General features: G+C 39.9%; 1 protein-coding gene across 3 annotated transcripts in view; it reads right to left on the bottom strand.

The window, feature by feature from the left end:
- The window catches only part of LOC118436541, a 77,236-nt gene that overhangs the window by 21,879 nt on the left and 36,959 nt on the right, over positions 1 to 18,398 (bottom strand). For all 3 annotated transcript variants that reach the window (XM_035854861.1, XM_035854860.1, XM_035854862.1), the window contains exons 2-5: positions 4,109 to 4,174; positions 3,842 to 3,959; positions 1,844 to 1,945; positions 1,557 to 1,623 (exon numbers count right to left, since the gene is read on the bottom strand). In XM_035854861.1, coding sequence (XP_035710754.1) covers positions 1,557 to 1,623; positions 1,844 to 1,945; positions 3,842 to 3,959; positions 4,109 to 4,174 — 353 coding nt within the window. The remainder of the gene's footprint in view (positions 1 to 1,556; positions 1,624 to 1,843; positions 1,946 to 3,841; positions 3,960 to 4,108; positions 4,175 to 18,398) is intronic.

Raw genomic sequence — 18,398 nt, 5'->3', positions numbered from 1 at the left:
ATTTTGGTTTTGGAGAAAGCAGCCTAAGTGAAAGTGAGCATAGTCGAGTTCAGTCCAAAATCCTCCATACACTTTTCTTATAAGGAAATAGCATTGGATGGGCTATAAGCTTCTTCATATACGGGCGATGATGACGGATGGTGAGAATTCTCCGGTTCACACTTGTCTGAACTTTTGGCTCCTCTTATTGAATTCCTCGCTTCTTCTGCATCCCATCCCGGAAGCAAAAGTAGTGCTTTCCCTGCCCTGCCTTTCACTCAGTTTCACATACTTTCACTTTCTTCACCATCACCCATCGGCCCCTCGATCCACTCAACTTTTCCCTGTAAAGTCAGCCTGTCCAGCATTTATAGCTCTACATTTCGCCTATAGCGCGTGTTGTGGTGGATTGTGGATCACACAAAATATGGGCCGATGAGACCTTCCTCGTCGTCAACTAGACTCCTTGGACATTTGCACATTTACCAGAATTTCAGGTCGGATGGATAGCATCTGGACGGATGAGTGAGTGAAAGTCGGGTGATGTGTGATGATGGGATGTGAGAACGAGGGTAATGGATTGGTATGCATGTTGTCGGGTGATGTGCGTGAGTAACAAGTGGTGCAAAGCAATGTGCCAGCCAAGTGAATATTTTAGACACATTTTTTACAGTGTCATATTCTTGTCGATTGTTTTTTCTGTGCAAAGTCGTGCGTATTTTTTGCAACTGTGTCACTTTTTAGTATCAACCACCTGGCAAATGCGTGTAATGGTTTTGTATGTAGGATCGACCTCTGCGACATGTTCAGTTCACACAGCATGACGACGGCATGTCCGCTTAGCTATATTATTATATTTATTATTGCCTCACGTTTCACAAAATTTCCAATTTGGAAACGGTCGCGGCGAGACGTGATCATTGGGCGTCGCGTCGTTATTACAATAATTTTAGTGTCGTCGTCGTCGCTTCTCATATATTTCGATAAGTTGCAGTAGTCGGGCGGGCAGCCAGTCATCCAGGACGAGCGAATTTCATACTAATGGCATAATGCGATTTGAGCTATTTTCACCACCCACAAAGAAGAATACGGCACGAGAAGAGGCAGCAGCACAACAATCGTCGCTCGTGCATGGCACTCCTCCTGATCCAGACTAAAGCACATCCCACAACCATTCCGAATTTGAGATGATAGGCCAAAGTTCCACTTTCACTGGGTACTTTGTATGTATTATGGGAAATTTGAGGCGAAAATTACAACTGTGACGTTTCGCACTACAGTTTTGTTGTAACTGGAGAAGAAAGAGTGTGGCTAAATCGGTTGAAAAAAATGGCGGAATTTTCAAGCAGAAAAGAGAAGAGTTGGTCGTTTCATACGTACATAGCTTTCACTGCCAACCAACGAAATGTATTACGTAATGCTATGCAGTTGTTGTGTTGGAATGCGTGCCAAGAATATTTTTCAGAAATGCATGCACCTACAGAAATGACTATTTTGCTAAAGCTGCACTCCAAACAATTATTTTTCAATGTACATATTTAATTTTAAGTTGCAGATTTGTGTGAGATCTTGCATACCAGATAAATATATGTTGAATCTCCGTCGCAAATGATGTCCCAAGGAGTGAAAGTGGAAATAGAATCCCTGCAAAAAATGACATGACATTTTTAGCCAGATTCAAAAAGCCACAACTTTCTCTTTTAAAATATTTTATATATATTTCAATATTTTTTCTCTTTTAAAATTCCATAATTAAATTTCATACGAAATTCATAAAAATTATTTCGCATTGATTTTATCGTTACTATCCAACTTTAAAAGTTATTTATGACGACACTGAATTAAAAAGTTTCCAGATTATTACCTCCCACGAGAGAAAGCACACGCACATTCTTCCTCCGGCATAGATTCACCACCAATGGTGAAAACACTGAAGACACCGACCAGGATAGTGGCCCCAACCAATCTGCAACAAATTATGTACAAGTTTTAGTTCATTAAAAAAGACACATTACTTTCCCCTTTCCTGATTATCATCCAACCCCAATCAGCAAAAAAGATGCAACCCGATCAAAAATAAATTGCCACTGTGTCCTCAATCGCTGATAAATAACGTACAAATTACGCTCCCACAAATTACAACGGCAATAAATAAATGATGTGTTTACGCCTATACGCATTACGTTTCCTGCTCGATCGTAGATAACTAATTTATAATGTCAGCAGAATCCTCACATTACGACACATTCCATCCTCCCAAACCCACAAATTACCACCAACGACGAGGTCCACCACGACGACATGGCGTTAAATGGTCGTCGTCTACTTTCTCCAAATAAAATATGAGGTGGGTAGCTTGCACGCCGTTAAATTAATTTTGTTACAAGTCTAACTCGACACGTAGCAATTACTCCGATGACAATTGAATGATTCCTTCATTTTTTCACGAGGATGCCACTGCTCAAGCAGGGATAAAAGTTGTTATCCGGCTTAAGTGGCTCCTCCGAGTAAAAGTTTAATTAAATTAAATTAAATTGCATCATTCCACTCTGAAAAGTGTAAAAGTTTTTCCCATGTACCCATCATTAGACTGATAGATAAATGGTTAATGGGGAAATACACAGAACAAATTGGTGCCTAAAAATTTTAGCCCAGAAAATACATAGATTCTGAAAGTGAAAGTAGATAAATAAAAAAGTTCGAAAAAATTCTAGGTATCGAAAACTACCCAAAATCACGTGCGTGATGATGATAAATGTCCCACTTTCTCTTTTACAATTTGAATTCGCGAGCCGACTTTGGGACCAATTTAATTTGATTGGGATGTCGATAGTTGGTCGTCGGTGTTACTTTTCCAGCTAAGCTAGTTAGTCTCCGCTCTCCTCACTTTGTCGGCTCGCTTACTCCCAGAGATTGTAACTTTATTTAGCCACATTACTACTACTTCACTCCTTCCTTCCTCCCCAACTAACTGGCAGCTTCATCATCAAGTCTCTATATCCTACTGACTTTCCTTCATTTCTTATCAGGCCGGAGACAGCCTGCCTGCCTGCCAGCAAGCGAGAGGAAGAGTTGTGGATGGAGGAGGAGAGAAAGTAGAATTAAGCAATTAGGCTAATAGCTCAATAAAGTTGGAAATGTATTCAATCTGCAAGCAATTGATGAAGATTCACCATTTTCCGTCTAGACGGGGGTGGAGAAGAGGAATATATAAATCTTGAGCTTTCCTTCATTTAATTAACTTAACGTAACGCAACGTAACGTAATGCTGCCGACGTTATGGTTTGATCTCCATCTCGCATACAGTGGCCGCGGAAGCTTGGGGACACTGCCCCACAGTTATTCGATGTCCCCATCATCTCTCTATCTTATATAAACCCCTCCCTCCCCTATCCTACCATGTTAATGTCCCCACAACTTCCGCGGCCACTGTATATCGCGTCCGATTGAGGAACCAGATTATAAAAAAATATGAGCAGCAGCCCTGACGGAAAGCCGTCCCCTAAATCAACACGATTTGATTGGATTGGCCTGTCGAATTTTGTATCGGTTCATCCATTTATCATCACAGATGAGCAACTCATTCAACGAGAGCTAATTGAATTTCAGCCTGCGAGAATGAACCCAATTAGGTTGTTGTCCGTGCCGTGGTGGTTGATGGAGAGATGTGGGTTACAGCTTGTTACGAGGGTCATGCCCTCGTATTTACTTTAATAATTGGGCAGCCCAATAAGTAATAATTACAATCAGGACGCCACCACAGCTGGATTTTGATTGCTACTAAAATCATCACACCACAAAAGTGCAGAAAAGCAGAAAAAAGTAGTTGGGTAAAAAAAATTGTCACATAAATTCTTCTTACGATGAGCAGTAGAGTCTTGGAACTTATTGGCGAGAACGATGTGAAGGGCTCCGGCAGATAGTTGAGCCCCTGAAGTCGTAACGTGAGCAAGAAACGCGCAGGCACATACGATCCAACCCTGGAACGAAAGAAAAAAATTATTAAAAATTTATTACCCAAATCGAACGGCATATTATAAAATTCTGAATTTAGAAGAACGTGTTTCCTGATGCGTGCAAGTTTTATTGCGAGCAAGGAAACACTTAAAAAAAGGAACCTTATACTTACCCAACCGCCTTCCGGGTAGAAATGGGTCCTTATTGTACCCGTCTCCAACCGACGCAATCCTCCCATCTGAAATTTAAACAAGAAGAAATCGTCACTAATTTATACTTGATATTTTATAATTAGTCCCTTTTTGTGTAAGAAATACATATAAAAATTGTATAATTTTAATGCACAGACCATAATATATCATATTTTACCAGATTTTCAATTAAATTTCACACACATGCGTCAGTATAAAATCGGTCCCACCAATAAAAATTGAGTATCTATTCCTGCCTTCCAATTAGCATAGCTTTATCCCCTGGATTTCGCAATATTTACATTGCTTTACTCACGAGGAAATCACTATCGTGCTTTGAATGTAAATATTCCAAAATTTCCACGAAACTCAACCCACTTTCACCACCCAACCTATCATCATCCCCTCCCCACCGCAAAATTGTTTAGTGTAGAAAGATCATGAATAAATAAAGCTGAATATTTACCCAGCATATTTATTTATTGTTATTTCGGATTTTGCAAAGTATTGCAAAATACAAATACAAACACGAAACCAAACCAGTCATGCGAACCTGAAGCTGGTGGTTCTGATCAGAATAAATGATTCCATACTCTGACGGCAACTTTACTTTACTTTATATAAACAAATTCTATAGTTCAATTTCAAAATCACTGTTAGTGCCGATTCCTTGAGTTTGAATGAAACAAAGGGAGAAATTCAATATGTGGATTGGATTTCCATGTGTGTGCAAATGATAAGCACATTTCTCCATGAAATGAAAGGACGGAAATTGAAATGGAAATAAAATAAAGCACGTTTCTCATGGATTTCACTGCTGTTTTCATGTCTAACTTATTTCCTCACGGGTGAATTCCCACAATAACGGAGATGTATTGTTCTCCCTGTTTTAATCGAGGACGACAAGAAGACTGTTGGACTGTGACGGAATTTATTACATCCATTACACCAGCTTGGCAGGAGAATAAGCGCAACTAATTAATAAGCATTATATACGGGGAAAAAAATCCCATTAAAAACTCGCATTACTCCGCGTCACAATTGGTGAATATAATTTGTATTTCAGACAGTCATCGCATCACCTTTCTCTCCGAATCGTAGAAATTTATTCTGATTGTGACATGATTGCATGTGAATGAATTTCCTGCCTCTATTTTATCTACGTATCCATCTATCCATCCGTCCGCCATGTACCATTATCATTTGTATGTGACACAATAACGTTGAATAATTCAGTGTAGCATGGCAGTCAGCCAAAAGGGACCACCAAAAACCACAGTAGGACTACTACTTGCAACACAACAAAATGAAGTAGTTGACCCGCCAGCAGTGGAGCGTCTTCGTCATTCATTCCCTACTTTCTCTGTAAAGTTGGTGAAAGCTGACATGGTGAAAGCGAGCGGTGAGAGAGCACTGCATATCTACCGAGACGAGATAATTGATCGGGGCGGTCTGGTCTGGTCTTCTGGTTTAGCTACCACCACGTCGAGCAAATGACAAAATGACGACGACGGCACAATCAGTCTGAGTGAAGTGAGATGAGACGAAATGAAGAGTGGTAGATGGATGTCTTTATTGTACCCGGGCTGCTGGGGTCCCATTGTGCTCTCAACAAGGCTGTTTTGTCATGAATGTAATTCACCACTGGGTGTGTGTTGTGACTTGATGAAAATTTTGAGAAAATACATAGCATACCAGCCTGTTCTCCCACTAGAGAGAAGAGGAGAAAGTGGATGCGGTTGAGAAATAGGAAAAAAGTAATCAACTGGAAATCACGGGACATACATACACATTCTTCTCTCCGAAACTAAGCATACATGTATGGCGTGCATACCATAACTAGGCAGATTTACGTCCAGTGCCCGCGGAAGCTTGAGGGGACAGTGGGACAATGTCCCCATCATCTGCCCATCTTATATAAACCACTCCCTCCCTTATCCTACAATGTTATTGTCCCCACGGCTTCCGCGGCCACTGCGTACATCACACCACACCCAGACCACATCCACCTTAACTCAACTATGGAAATCAGCGTCAGTCAGCACGTATGTAAGTAAAAAAAGAGGGGCGGTGAAAGCAGGAGAGAAAGGACGCGTCTTCTTGTCATGTCACATGCATCTCAATCATAATTTACAGATTGTCTCCACTCCACTGAATTCGTGACATTTTCGCCGTGAATACGTAACGAATAAATACCTTTACATGTATATTTCTGATAAGCAGTTTCCCATAATTTGTACATGTTTCGTAACTACTTGAGATTTTTATTTCGGAATAAATGTCTGTCTTCATTTCCGCCCGAGTCAGATGCAAATTCCTTGCTTATTTTAATCTCTATTTGGTAAAGTACTTGTGTAGAATTAATGTGAAGACTAAATTGAAATAAATTTAGGCATGGGTTGACTGGTGGAAATCTAGTCTGGCCATTCATCTTATTTACAGATCTCACAAAAACATGCAATCCAGCCTCAACGGAAGGGAACCACCACACGACAAATTTGCAAAACCTCCTCCTCCTCCACACAATAAATCTGCTGCTGGTACAGAATACACGTACGTTTGTTTGTGTAGAGAAGAAAGATAAATCCAAATCTGGGGAAATCTTGTCCAATCTCATATCGTCGACGGGGAAGAAGAAATGTGCGGCCGTGGTTTGGTTAGTGGTGAAATCCGACCCGAAAAATAAGCACCCAAAAAACGTATGACACATTGCATGGGATAGTTTGCTTGGTTATAATATGAATAAACTTCTGGCTCAAGTTTGTTCCAAATTCTGGAGAGGAAAAAATGGGGTAAACCGGGAGGAGTGGCTGGATAGCTGTGTGAGGAGGGGATATGTCTCAAATTCTTAGAATGGGGATGCAAACCGTGTTCAACCCAGATTATTTTTCGACCATATTAGTTTGAAAGAGACACTTTCAAACTAAACTGTTGTTTAGAAACAACATTTAGTGTGGCACTTGCGCAGATATGGAAAATTCAGCAAGTTTTTAGGGCCGCAAATTCGCGAAAAAGCTAGACTTTCCAGCGGAATCTGTGCCGTGCGACAGCGCGTTTCCGCGAACTAGAGCGCACAAAACTTGCTGAATTTTTCGCATCTGTGCAAGTGCAGCCCTAAAAGAGTTGCCCTTTCATACTAACCTGGTCGAAAAATAATCTAGGTTGAACATGGTTTGCGTCCCCATTCTTAGTAGAAGATTCACGAAAAATGCAGTAGTCGTTTTTTGTTCTTTTAGATTTTTCCTGAATAGATGGATGGATGGATCAACGGAATTCTTTGAAACTCGACATATTTTGTATTTTTATAAAAAAGCAATATCGCGAACCTTAGAATGGTATGCGCACGTATGGAACCTTAAGCCTTTGTAAATTGTTGCGTTTATGCTCCTATTGTGAGCAAATAAAAATCGAGTGAATGCTCATACTTTACAAAAAAGAAAGGCTGAACCAGTTTTGATCTTTTATAAGGAATTTACCTCGCAAACAAAAAACTAATAAAACAATGACACTCAACAATTTAAAGGGAAACTTTCTTTTCCAAAAAATTTCATAAAAATCTGCCATGATTTACATCAATCCTGATCTCACGGGAAGACCGACTTTCTCCATTAAAAAAATGATAAATGATCAATTGTCGATATTATTGTTGCCTTTACTGCTCCCTGTGATAAATAGGGGGCAATTCCAATCGGTAATAAATCTCGGCTAAATTTTAACATTGGCAGCACAATCAAATTGATAAATCGATCGGGTGAGGAGTTGTTTGAAAGCTGAGAAAATAATAAAGATTTCCAGCCAGTGAAAGCGGATATCTTGGAATCTCGAATTTACGACGGTGCGGTATTTAAGGGTAACGATCCGTCTTGGGAATTTTGCCTCAAAATTAATGGCACGTCACATCCATGTCGAAAATGCACTTTGCTTTCTCCCCCTTATTTTAAACTTATTAGAAAGTATTTAATTTCACCAGACTTAAATTTTTCATGGTGAAAGTTTTAAACATTTTTGCCCTTCCAAAGTAATCTAATCGATTCAAAAATGCTTTCCCGAAAGGAGAAAGCATTCTCCCCAAGAGTGTCATATTTCTTGTTGAATATTTCAATATTTCTTCAATTCTCAATCTCCCCTTCGTCACAGAGAAAAATATCACTTTGCCTAAAATTCCTCTCTTGTATGTATGAAGACGAACTATTATTATATCGGTCCATCCTCGTCTAACATGGTTTCAGATAGAAATATGTAGCAAGTTGATACTCGAATCGTATGGCGTCGTAAAAATGTAAAGTACTCTCCAAATAAAGGGGGAAGAAGACCTAGAACCAAGATTTAGGATGGATTTTTTCCCTTTTTTTTCGCTATTTATGGATCATTCATGACTACGTGGAGCTAAAATGTGCTGAAAGTACTCGATTCATTTAATTTTAATAATTTACCACTTCACTTCAGCAATGATTGTACCAATAATATCTACCCGAACCTCCTCCACATGGTTTGAATTTGTAAACGTACATAGATATCCGAATAAAAATTGTAAATGGCTTTTATTCCGTCCCTTGTGGGACATCAGGTCGGATTTATTTCTACTTTTGTGACAATCCGAGAGAACCTCGGCCTGCTGTTGCCTGCACATATTTCAAGTTCAAGGAGCTGCTGCAGCAAGGACCGTGAAATCAAATATCCGGGTGTGATGGCGAAGCTTTATCGAATTTAACATAAAACTCTACATTTCTCCAAATTATGCCCAACTCGATGGGATAATAGACACACATGGTCGACGTGTGTGGGGGACGGCAGTGGCGTCGGAAGTTGGGAGAGGGATAAGAGGGGAATTAGCATTGTGGGATTGGAGGAGGACTAACTTATCAACTTGGACAACCTGTTCAAGAATTAAGTTTTTATTCAAAAATCAGTCATCCCGATTTCTGACTGAAGATTTTCATTCACATTCAGCAATTGTTTTTCAAATTCATTTCGCTTCATCAGACTTCATTTCTTCGCCCCATATGTTAAGCACAGGGTGAAAAATGCTTCATTCATAGTTATTCATCTGAAATGACGAAATCCTCATCTTCATTCAAATGACTGTAAATTCATTTTCATTCACCATCATTCACTATCATAATCAGTCAAATGAATGAAAGTGAACAGGTATGGACAAGATACGATTTTACTGAATTTCTGAGGGGACCGTCCCCCCATGTTCCCATGCTTCCGCCGCCAATGGTGTGCCGTGTGCACTTACGCACATAGGCACGCATATATTATGTTAATAACGATAATACCCTACAACTTTCGAGCCATCCTGTTGTGCTGCCAGGGAGCAGATGATGGGCAAACTTTATAAATTTTGTTTGCCACAATTGGAACCAAGCACCGCGTTCCTTATTGTTATTCCCAAAATATGAGAACGTAGATGAGAATTCAGGCCAACTGAACATCTCAACTTTTCAGGTCTGAATCTGAAAGAGAAAGTTGAATTTTGGGAGAACGTGGAGAAATTTCAGCCACCACACGGATGAAATCGCCTCGCCTGGCAAATTGCCCAATAACATGGCAATCCAAGTATGTAAGTTAGCAATGAAAAGTGTTGTATATTTCGTGTCTGAGGAGAAAGTGGTGGAGAAAGTGCTTGTGGGAAGCGAATGGAATTCGACGAGGAAAAAAAGGACAATTTTAATCATTTTTATTGTCCCATGTTTACTTCTTTTTATAGATGTCTGTGTGCCGGAATGTACATATGTGATAAAATTTATTTTACTTGGCCCCGCAAAGCAATTCAACTTTTTGAATGTCATCATCATTTAATAGTTTGGGCCTCGCAATTCTTTCCAAAGTGGGAATAAATTCGCAATTTCCTTACATATCTGGGAACCAGAGAAAAAGTAATTGGGCTTTTTTATGTGGGTACTTTTTATGCAAAAAAATACATTTTAAGGGGGAATTTTACTAGGTCAATCTACTTTTGTTGTTAAATTATATGGCAATTTCATGCTAATTTAAATGAGCCGGTAAATAAAGCCGGTAACTCGAAAATACTCAGCCTAATTACATTTAACTAATGTGATTATCATACCGCAGGTAAGTAAACAATTTAATTTAACGAGGTATGTAAATATTTTGCATGTTTTTCCCCAAAATCCGTGGAAAGTTTAATACCCGAAAAATAATATTTAGATCTTGACATCAAGAAGGAAACAACAAGTCAGGCAGAAAAATGGGTAAAACTCATTTAAAAAGTGGAAACGAAAACATACACGACATCAAAACAACCAAGGAAAAAAAGCAAGAAGACAAGATTCCACTCTGACGGAAATTGGCCTGCTGCGTGCGTCTTCTTCTCTGTCAACGTCTCAATCTTGTCCTGCTTGACGTGGAATGCTGTTGTACGGAAATGTTGCGTTCATTTCCGAAACATTGTTTCTTACAAAATTTAGACAAGTATGTACAGATCAGATTTGTAGTATTATGCGAATTTTTAGGTGACTTTTGCGGTGAAAGTACCCACCTTACAGCTTTCTCCACTATTTACGGTTCAACCATACTAATTTCTCCTCGTCCCTGTCGTCACATTGCATTACGACATGGCGACAGACAAAAAAACCGACTTTTCTTTACTTCCTCTCTCTCTTTAGTAGAAGGATAAAAGATTAGAAAAAAGACGAGGAATGTGATGTGGATCTAATTGAGTTCAGACCAAAGTGAGAATGCTAATTTGGTGCGTTTCTTCTCCTCTCCACTTTCACTTCCTCTTAAAAGAAAAAATAAGAAGAGCGGTGGAGAGAGAGCATTAGAGAGCCGTCGAGGTCTGCGAGGTTATTGTGAAATTGCCAGTTAATCAAGAGGTTATCAGTCCAGTCATGTCCCACCCGACCTCTGATCTCATCTTGCAGTTGCTTCCCAAACAAGTCAAGGATGAATCCGTCGAATATATAAGAATTCTCCACCCTTTCACTGCATTGGAAAGGAGGAGACCCCGCCACCGCCGCCACAAACTTTGACGCGCTTTGTTCATCACACTGACACTTTTCAAGAGATATCATTTCTTCAGTGGATGAAAATTGTCTCGTTTTCCCTCCAACAGAACTGTATTATATTTCAGTTCAGCCACCAATTTCAGAGGAGGAGAAAGCGGAATGCCTGAGGTTGAATCGTGAAGAGATTGAAGGAATGCCAACATTTCTCTGTTCTTCTTCCTACTGAATAGTTCCCTCTCAACCGAAAGACTAGAGCTGGACAAGACAGTCGACCAAGTCCCTCCAGAGAGAGAGAGAGAGAGGGACGAAATTCGATACCAAGAATACGCACTGCCAAGGCAGGTTAGCAGTTGGAAGAAATAGTGAACATCTCTCTGCTCCAGTGATTCATGTCACTTTCTCCAGCTCCACTAAACCCACTCAAGGGCAGCTACTACTATGTAACTACTCCTCTTCTCCAAAGCTTGGGGGCCAACTATGTATGTATACCCAGTGGCCCCGGAAACCCAGTCGTGGGGACATTAACATTGTAGGATAGGGGAGGGAGGGGTTTATATAACATGGGGAGATGATGCGGACATCGAACAACGTGGGGACATTGGCCCTCTGTCCGCGGCCACTGACTGACTATCCCAGCCAATGGCAAAAAATGTATCTGTAAATTACATCCTCTCTTCTTCCTCGTCAGAATTTGGATAGGGACCGTACATCAAGTCTCACTTATCCTTAGACACTGATAAAGTGCGCCAGTCAGGAAAACTTTTATACGAATTTACTTAATATTGACAAAGAGTTTTTAAAGGCTTGATAAATGTTGGAAATTTGAACGTTTGTGGTCGAGTGTAATTATGTATTATTAGAACATAAATTATGCACCTGGCAATTTCACAGGATTCTGAACAGAACACTCGCTACGAGTGATGTATTTATAACACCTCGCGGAATATTACTGCAGACAGAGATCATACTCTTGGCAAGAGACTTTGTAGCTGTAGTCCAATTTCCTCCAGGGCAAACAGTGATTATGCGAGGTCAGCAAATTTCATAACAAACCAAGTGAATCTAATCTCTCGAGGATAAACCGGTCCTCCACCAAGATCATGGTTGCTTAATCATGAAGAAAATTGCTAGAATCTCGCTCTCTCTCTCTGAAGCATAATCCACCTTCGTCTTCTCCCTTCGTCATATTTGCTACTTTCACCGGCAAAGCCCGCCCTGTATTTACACAAACCTCGAAAACTCTGAAATTTCATTTGTGAGCAAACACAGATTGAGGCAATCTCAGTTTGATTACACAATTCAGAACGTGAATGGAAGAGGAAGAACACCATCTGATTTCGTAAGGCGGTCTCCTTCTCCTCCTCTTTGGAAAGAAGGTAGTCGCTTGGTGCTGGTAGTAATAAATGATTGGCTTAAATTTCCATTAGCCCGTCATTCCGGGGTTGCTTTTACACACACTCAAATCTCAATCCGGTTGAGTTCAACGGCAATTTAAACAATCTTGAAAATCTTTTGATACTTTATCCTCGCAGTGACAATGGAGGTGGAGGGAAAAAAGAGTGAAAGTCGGGAGAAAGCGGTGGACGAATAAAATGTGCAGGCGAGAGGTGCGTTTTTTCTTCGTGGTGGGGTGAGGATTTATTTATATGACCTGCAGAAAATAGGGTTCCCAACCAAAAAACCTGTTTGACCACGATTTCATGTCCACTACGGTATATGTAAACAATCAAATATTGAAAGTTCATAAAAATTTCTTGAATTCTCTAACCACACAAAAGTTTGTTTATTCTATTTCCAATTTTTCAGTACCACAACTGCCCAACTTTCTCCACCCGGCGAAACCATGGACGAATAAAAAAACTGAAAGAAAGCGGGGCTCAAATCCCAATCAGAATCAGAATCCAAAGACCTTCAGTTGACAGTCGGTTACTTACATCGAGTAAATCTTGGAGAGAGGCGAGAATGAAAAAAGTAACCAACCAACGGCAGGCCAAGAACTATTACAACGACCACTTTTTCATGTATTCGTACCTGGATTGCTTTCTCTCTCTCTTGGAATAAAGGAAAAGAAAGTGCAATTTTCACGCTTAAGTTGGAGATCAGCCAATAAATGATCCATCAAGAGGGGAAGTGGACCCTGTTCTCGCTCTCGCGCTCTGCCAACTGGTGAAGAATCACGATACGTTTCAATTTATTCGCCCTCTGCTTGAAATTGATGCAGGAAAAAGTGTGCTTTTGGAGAGTTGAGACAGCCACTGGTTTACTGGGAGATTGCTGCATGTACGTGATTCCTTAATGTTGACGTAACGCCAATAAACACTTGAATCAATTCGAGTCTTTGTAGGTATATTTGATGGTTTAAAATGCAGAACAAGTGGTGCATGTGCTTGGTTATTCATGCGAAAAACGGGCACATTTTGCCTCAATTTCTGAACGGAAATGGAATAAAAAGGAAAATACTTTAATAAATGGGGACGATAAAAGGGGTAAGTGTATTCGTAAGTGTGAATGAAAACGTACGTGGGGACATGTTTTTTTATAGAGTCAAATTTTGTTAAAAATTTATACATGAAAATTTTGGGTTTTTTGAAAATCCATATTTTGCAAATAATTTCACAATTTATAAAATCGTGGGCTACATTCGAAGAATCTAATACCCTTTTTTATTATCAATAATTTGATGAATACAACTTTTGGCTGCAAACATGCACAATTTTTTTCGAAGTACAAATTATTTATTACATAAGTAAAGTCTTGTGTAACTTCAAAATTTTGCCAATTATTTTTCATAATACTTTCTCTTTAAAAATGATATCCCTAACCATAATTCAACATTTATCAGAATAAATACCTAAATTTCGCATAACAAATTCATCAATTATTCCTTTTCTTATCAAGACGCATCACCTGCTCCCCGCACACTTTGTTCATCAAATTGCATGCACTCTGTTCCCCTTTATTTTGCTAAGAGGGGACTAATCCTCCCAGGAATTCGTAACAAGCAGACAAACATAATGGAACGGGAAAGTGGGACACTTGAAAAATTGCATGCGCTATGCTTTCCACGCTCGAATTTACTCGTCTGCCGGCTCTCTGCGCCCTACTTTACTTTGATCTCGTCTCCCTTGTACTTGTCAAAATCTTCTGACACATTTCCACCCGTCGCCAAAATTTCCTGCTCGTCCCTCTGTCTACAGAATTAGAATGGGATCGAGAAGTGCTAGAACACACAGGTGAGTGGTGTGGTCGTGCTGGAAGATAAGATGAGCGAGTAAGCAAAGGTTCCTGTCACGACTGCATTTTCCTCTCAATAAAATACACTTTGCTCCATTGTAGGAAAAATTCAATCAATTTTTTCTCTTCACAATGAATCCGAAGGATGAGACCTTTTTTTATTCTTCGTTTAATTCAGCGGAGAGATTGGATGGAGAAAACTCAATTATTTCTCCGTTGTGGGTTGAGCAAGGATTGTGAATTTTTAGTGAAAATACTTTCACCGCCTGTGTAATAAAGAACACGAGCAGTTGGTGGGAATGGTTGGGGCCCTAGTATTATTATATGCCTGCCATCCTACCAGGCCTCTCTTTACCGGCGTAATAAACCTCAATTTTTATACGCGAGAGGTATTTCAAGTCCAGGTTTGAATGGGACACGACGACTAAAAAAGTACTCTGACTTTCTCTCCTCCAGCCAGCTTTTCTTATTCGCGTCTCATCAAACGTCCACGTCCACGCCACGCCACGCGAACCCAAAAAAGGATGGAGAGCTTACCATTTGCATACTTAGAAAGCTTACTTAGGAGAAGAAGCGCGTTGCGTAATGTCATGTTTTTTCAAGGTGTGGAAACCAGTGGAGAGGAGAAACGTGATAAAGGCAGGGTAGAAATGTCGTTTTACTTAACCTTAAAAAAGGACTGAGAGTGGAATATTTCGAGACGGAGACGATGAGGAGATTTTGGATTTTGCTTAATTTTTAAGCAGTGATTTTATTCCACTTTTGACTATTTAAAATCAAATCTAATCATTCCGTTTCTTGAAACTTTAGATATGCTTGAAATGTTTGAGTTATTTGACAGACAAATTTTAATCCGGGATAGCATCACCTTGGCAAAAGTCACCCGTTCTTAATTTGAATTCCCTTTTTGATCCAAGAAACTTTGTCGAGAGAAAGTTAGATGTAGATCGCATATTGCGTGGGTGGTGAGTGCGTGTACGTATGTAAGTAAACCTGAAAGTGCGTGTAGTGGCTGGTGAAAGGACCCCCATTCCCATTATTCCTCACTGCAATAACTGTTAAACCCGTGATAAAAATAACACTTAACGTAAAAGGGGAGCGTATAAAGAGTTATGATTCCTCGCCTTGCTATTCGCACCCATATTTTTAATTAGTTTCCTACTCCACTGCCCGCTCCTCCCCTTCCTGCCATATGGACGAACGAAACAATGCTAATAAATACGTCTCGCTGGAGCATCACAATTCAAAATGAGCTTTTAAGAGTTTTATATAATAGATGATTTTTGTGTGTCTCTGGACTGGAATCTCTCCAACATTTATTAGATTTTTTTTTCAAGGAGGAATTTTTAAATCTTTTATTTCAAAACACATACATTTTTCGTGTAATTGCATTCCTTTCCCGTCAAGATGGAAGAAGGAGCAATAATGGCTACTTTCTCCTTGACCAGAGAACACTCACCACTACGGAAATTTGTCAGAAGGGCATTTATCTCGAAGGAGATAGAAGCAGCATTTGGCTGAAAGTGAAAGTCAGGGCATCCACGCTTCACTACTTTCACTCTACCTTCGCCTCCTCCTCCTTCTCGTCGTATTTACGTACGTACCTCCATCCCAGCCCGGCTGGCTAATGGATTCATTATTAATTCCCAACATTATGAATGTATGAATGAATATGTCTCAGGATGTGACGAGATGAAGCCCTGCCTCGAGTAGCACTTTCTCCACTCGGCAAAGTGACACAACTAATTTATTTCGCGAGTGGATTTCGACTGGTGTGGTCCACGTCTCGTTCTCTTCCTTTCAAGAACTAAATTGTGAATCATGCCAAAGAACCGCATAATACGATCTACCACGATCCACTCCACAAAGCCACAGCCAGCCATCCACTACCTACGCATATTTTTGGACAGGTTAACCACACATAATTGCCATTTTTGGCACTTTTAAGAACACAAAGTTATGAAAATCTTGTAAATTTTTAAACTAAATAGATTGTAGAGCACGCTTCGTTTGCGGGAAGGATTTCGTCAAAGGGCGAGGATACGTACGTAAAGTTGATGCTTAATAATGAAAAAGTGGGTCTTTCATAATGGAACAGTGGCAGTTGCAATTTGTAAGAGGCGAAGTGGTAAAAGTAGGTATTGAAAAATCGCGCTCATAATATTCCTGTCCTCATCCACTTTCTTTTCGTTAGGGGAAAGAATCCTCTAAATTATGCAAAAACAAAGGAAACTTTGATACTTGAGATGATGGTGGTGCTGGAAGTAAGTAATGCTACTTGATGGCATCAACAAAGTGGGATGTATGTTGATTTTTTGTGAACGAATGTCAAGAAAACAGGGACAGCAATCAATCCATCGAACAAGCTTATAAAAATGTTTGTACGCGAGAGTGAGTGAAGACAAACTTGTGCATTAATTCAGACACCAAAATGTGAATCGATCAATAATTATGGTTGAATTTTAGTTGAATTTTTGTATTAAAAAGTTGAAATTTTCCAGGAACTTTCTTCACTCACAGCTCAAACTCCATTATCAGTTCTTGGGAATTATCAGTGGCCTCGGAAGCGTGGGGACAATGTCCCCACGGTTATTCTATGTCCCCATCATCTCCCCATGTTATATAAACCCCTCCCTCCCAATCCCACAATGTTAATGTTCCCACAGCTTCCGCGGCCACTGGGCATTATTATTATACAAATATCGAGGCGGAGCGATATTACCAACTCCAGCCCCAATAATGGAATCGTCTTCCATGCTCTTTGTCCAAATGGGATCTCCATTCTCTCGGAAGAATGCAAGACAAACTTTTCGGAGAAAATTCACATCTACATTTCAGCGTAAAGTAGTGAAGAATGTAAAATCTTTAAAGTCGGTAAGTTCATAAGTTTACGGCTGAGTGGTTGCTTGGCATTGGTGCACGTTTCTCATTTTGAGAGGGCTGTGAGTGAAAGGGAAAGTGTTTTTGTAATAAAAGTAAAAATAAAAAGAAAACATCAAGTATCAAATGAGATTCTTGCTGGAAGCTGGAATCTGAATATTGATGGAAGTATATGCCATGCGACACTTTTTTCGGTTTTTTGTCTCTCCCGTGAAAAAAAATAATAAGAGATGACACGCTCCCTGCGAAAAGTAAACGAATTTTCGTACAAAAATCAATCGTACTCTTTAACCCAGCCCTGTAATAATATTGCATTTGAAAGATCACTTTCACCCCGACTTTCACCAACATTATCGTTTTAACCGTCATTTCAATAATAGTAAATTTTGCCGAATTAACGCCCAGGATTCGTGCTAAACACGTATTATATTTTCCCAAAACAAACAAGCTTCTCTGCACTCGCAAAATAATGAAAACAATGCCATTGACTATACCTCGGACTTTGTCCCTCTTGTTAGAACACATCCCCAAACATAACCGTAATAAATCACGTATAAAATGAAACAATTGAGTGTCATATTTCACACCGTTCAATGGCCACCATCATCAACCATCACGCCACAAAGCTGACTAGACCAGATCGAACATAACCAAGAAGAACTTTCTCCCAAAGACAAAACAACAACCATAATCAAAAAACGAGCTGCCTTATTATTTCGTGAGTCTGCCCAGTTTAGGACGCGCTTTCTCTTATGTCCCCCGTTTACTATTATGGTTACTATTTAGCTCAGTTTTTGGGCAAAACCAACTCATCCGTTGTAATTGATGGCGATGCACCAACCAGCATCGAAACTTTCAAGGCAAAAACTCTCCATGTATTGTACTCCTTTTCACTAACTTCTTCTCCTCCACTCCAGTCGAGTGAAAGTAGTCGTGTCAAGTTGAAGGAGAAACAATGGCGACGGGTTTTTGACCATTTACTGTGTGTTCACCACTTACTACCAATTCAGATTAATCGTCGTGGGAGCATGCACTCTCATAAAAGGATGGGAACGGAAATATCTAACGAGGATGGGACACACAATTCGCTGTATTTTATTGAAATTGACAGCCAAAGTGCAGACCAGTCGAGTTCATTGTCCACGAGAGAAAAACTTTCTCCAATAAAATTCAGCCTGTATTT

The sequence above is a fragment of the Folsomia candida genome, unplaced genomic scaffold (assembly GCF_002217175.1).
Source record: "Folsomia candida strain VU population unplaced genomic scaffold, ASM221717v1 Fcan01_Sc009, whole genome shotgun sequence".
NCBI lineage: Eukaryota > Metazoa > Arthropoda > Collembola > Entomobryomorpha > Isotomidae > Folsomia > Folsomia candida.
Note: the sequence above shows the minus strand (reverse complement) of the source record. Positions and strands in the feature narration are given on the sequence as shown.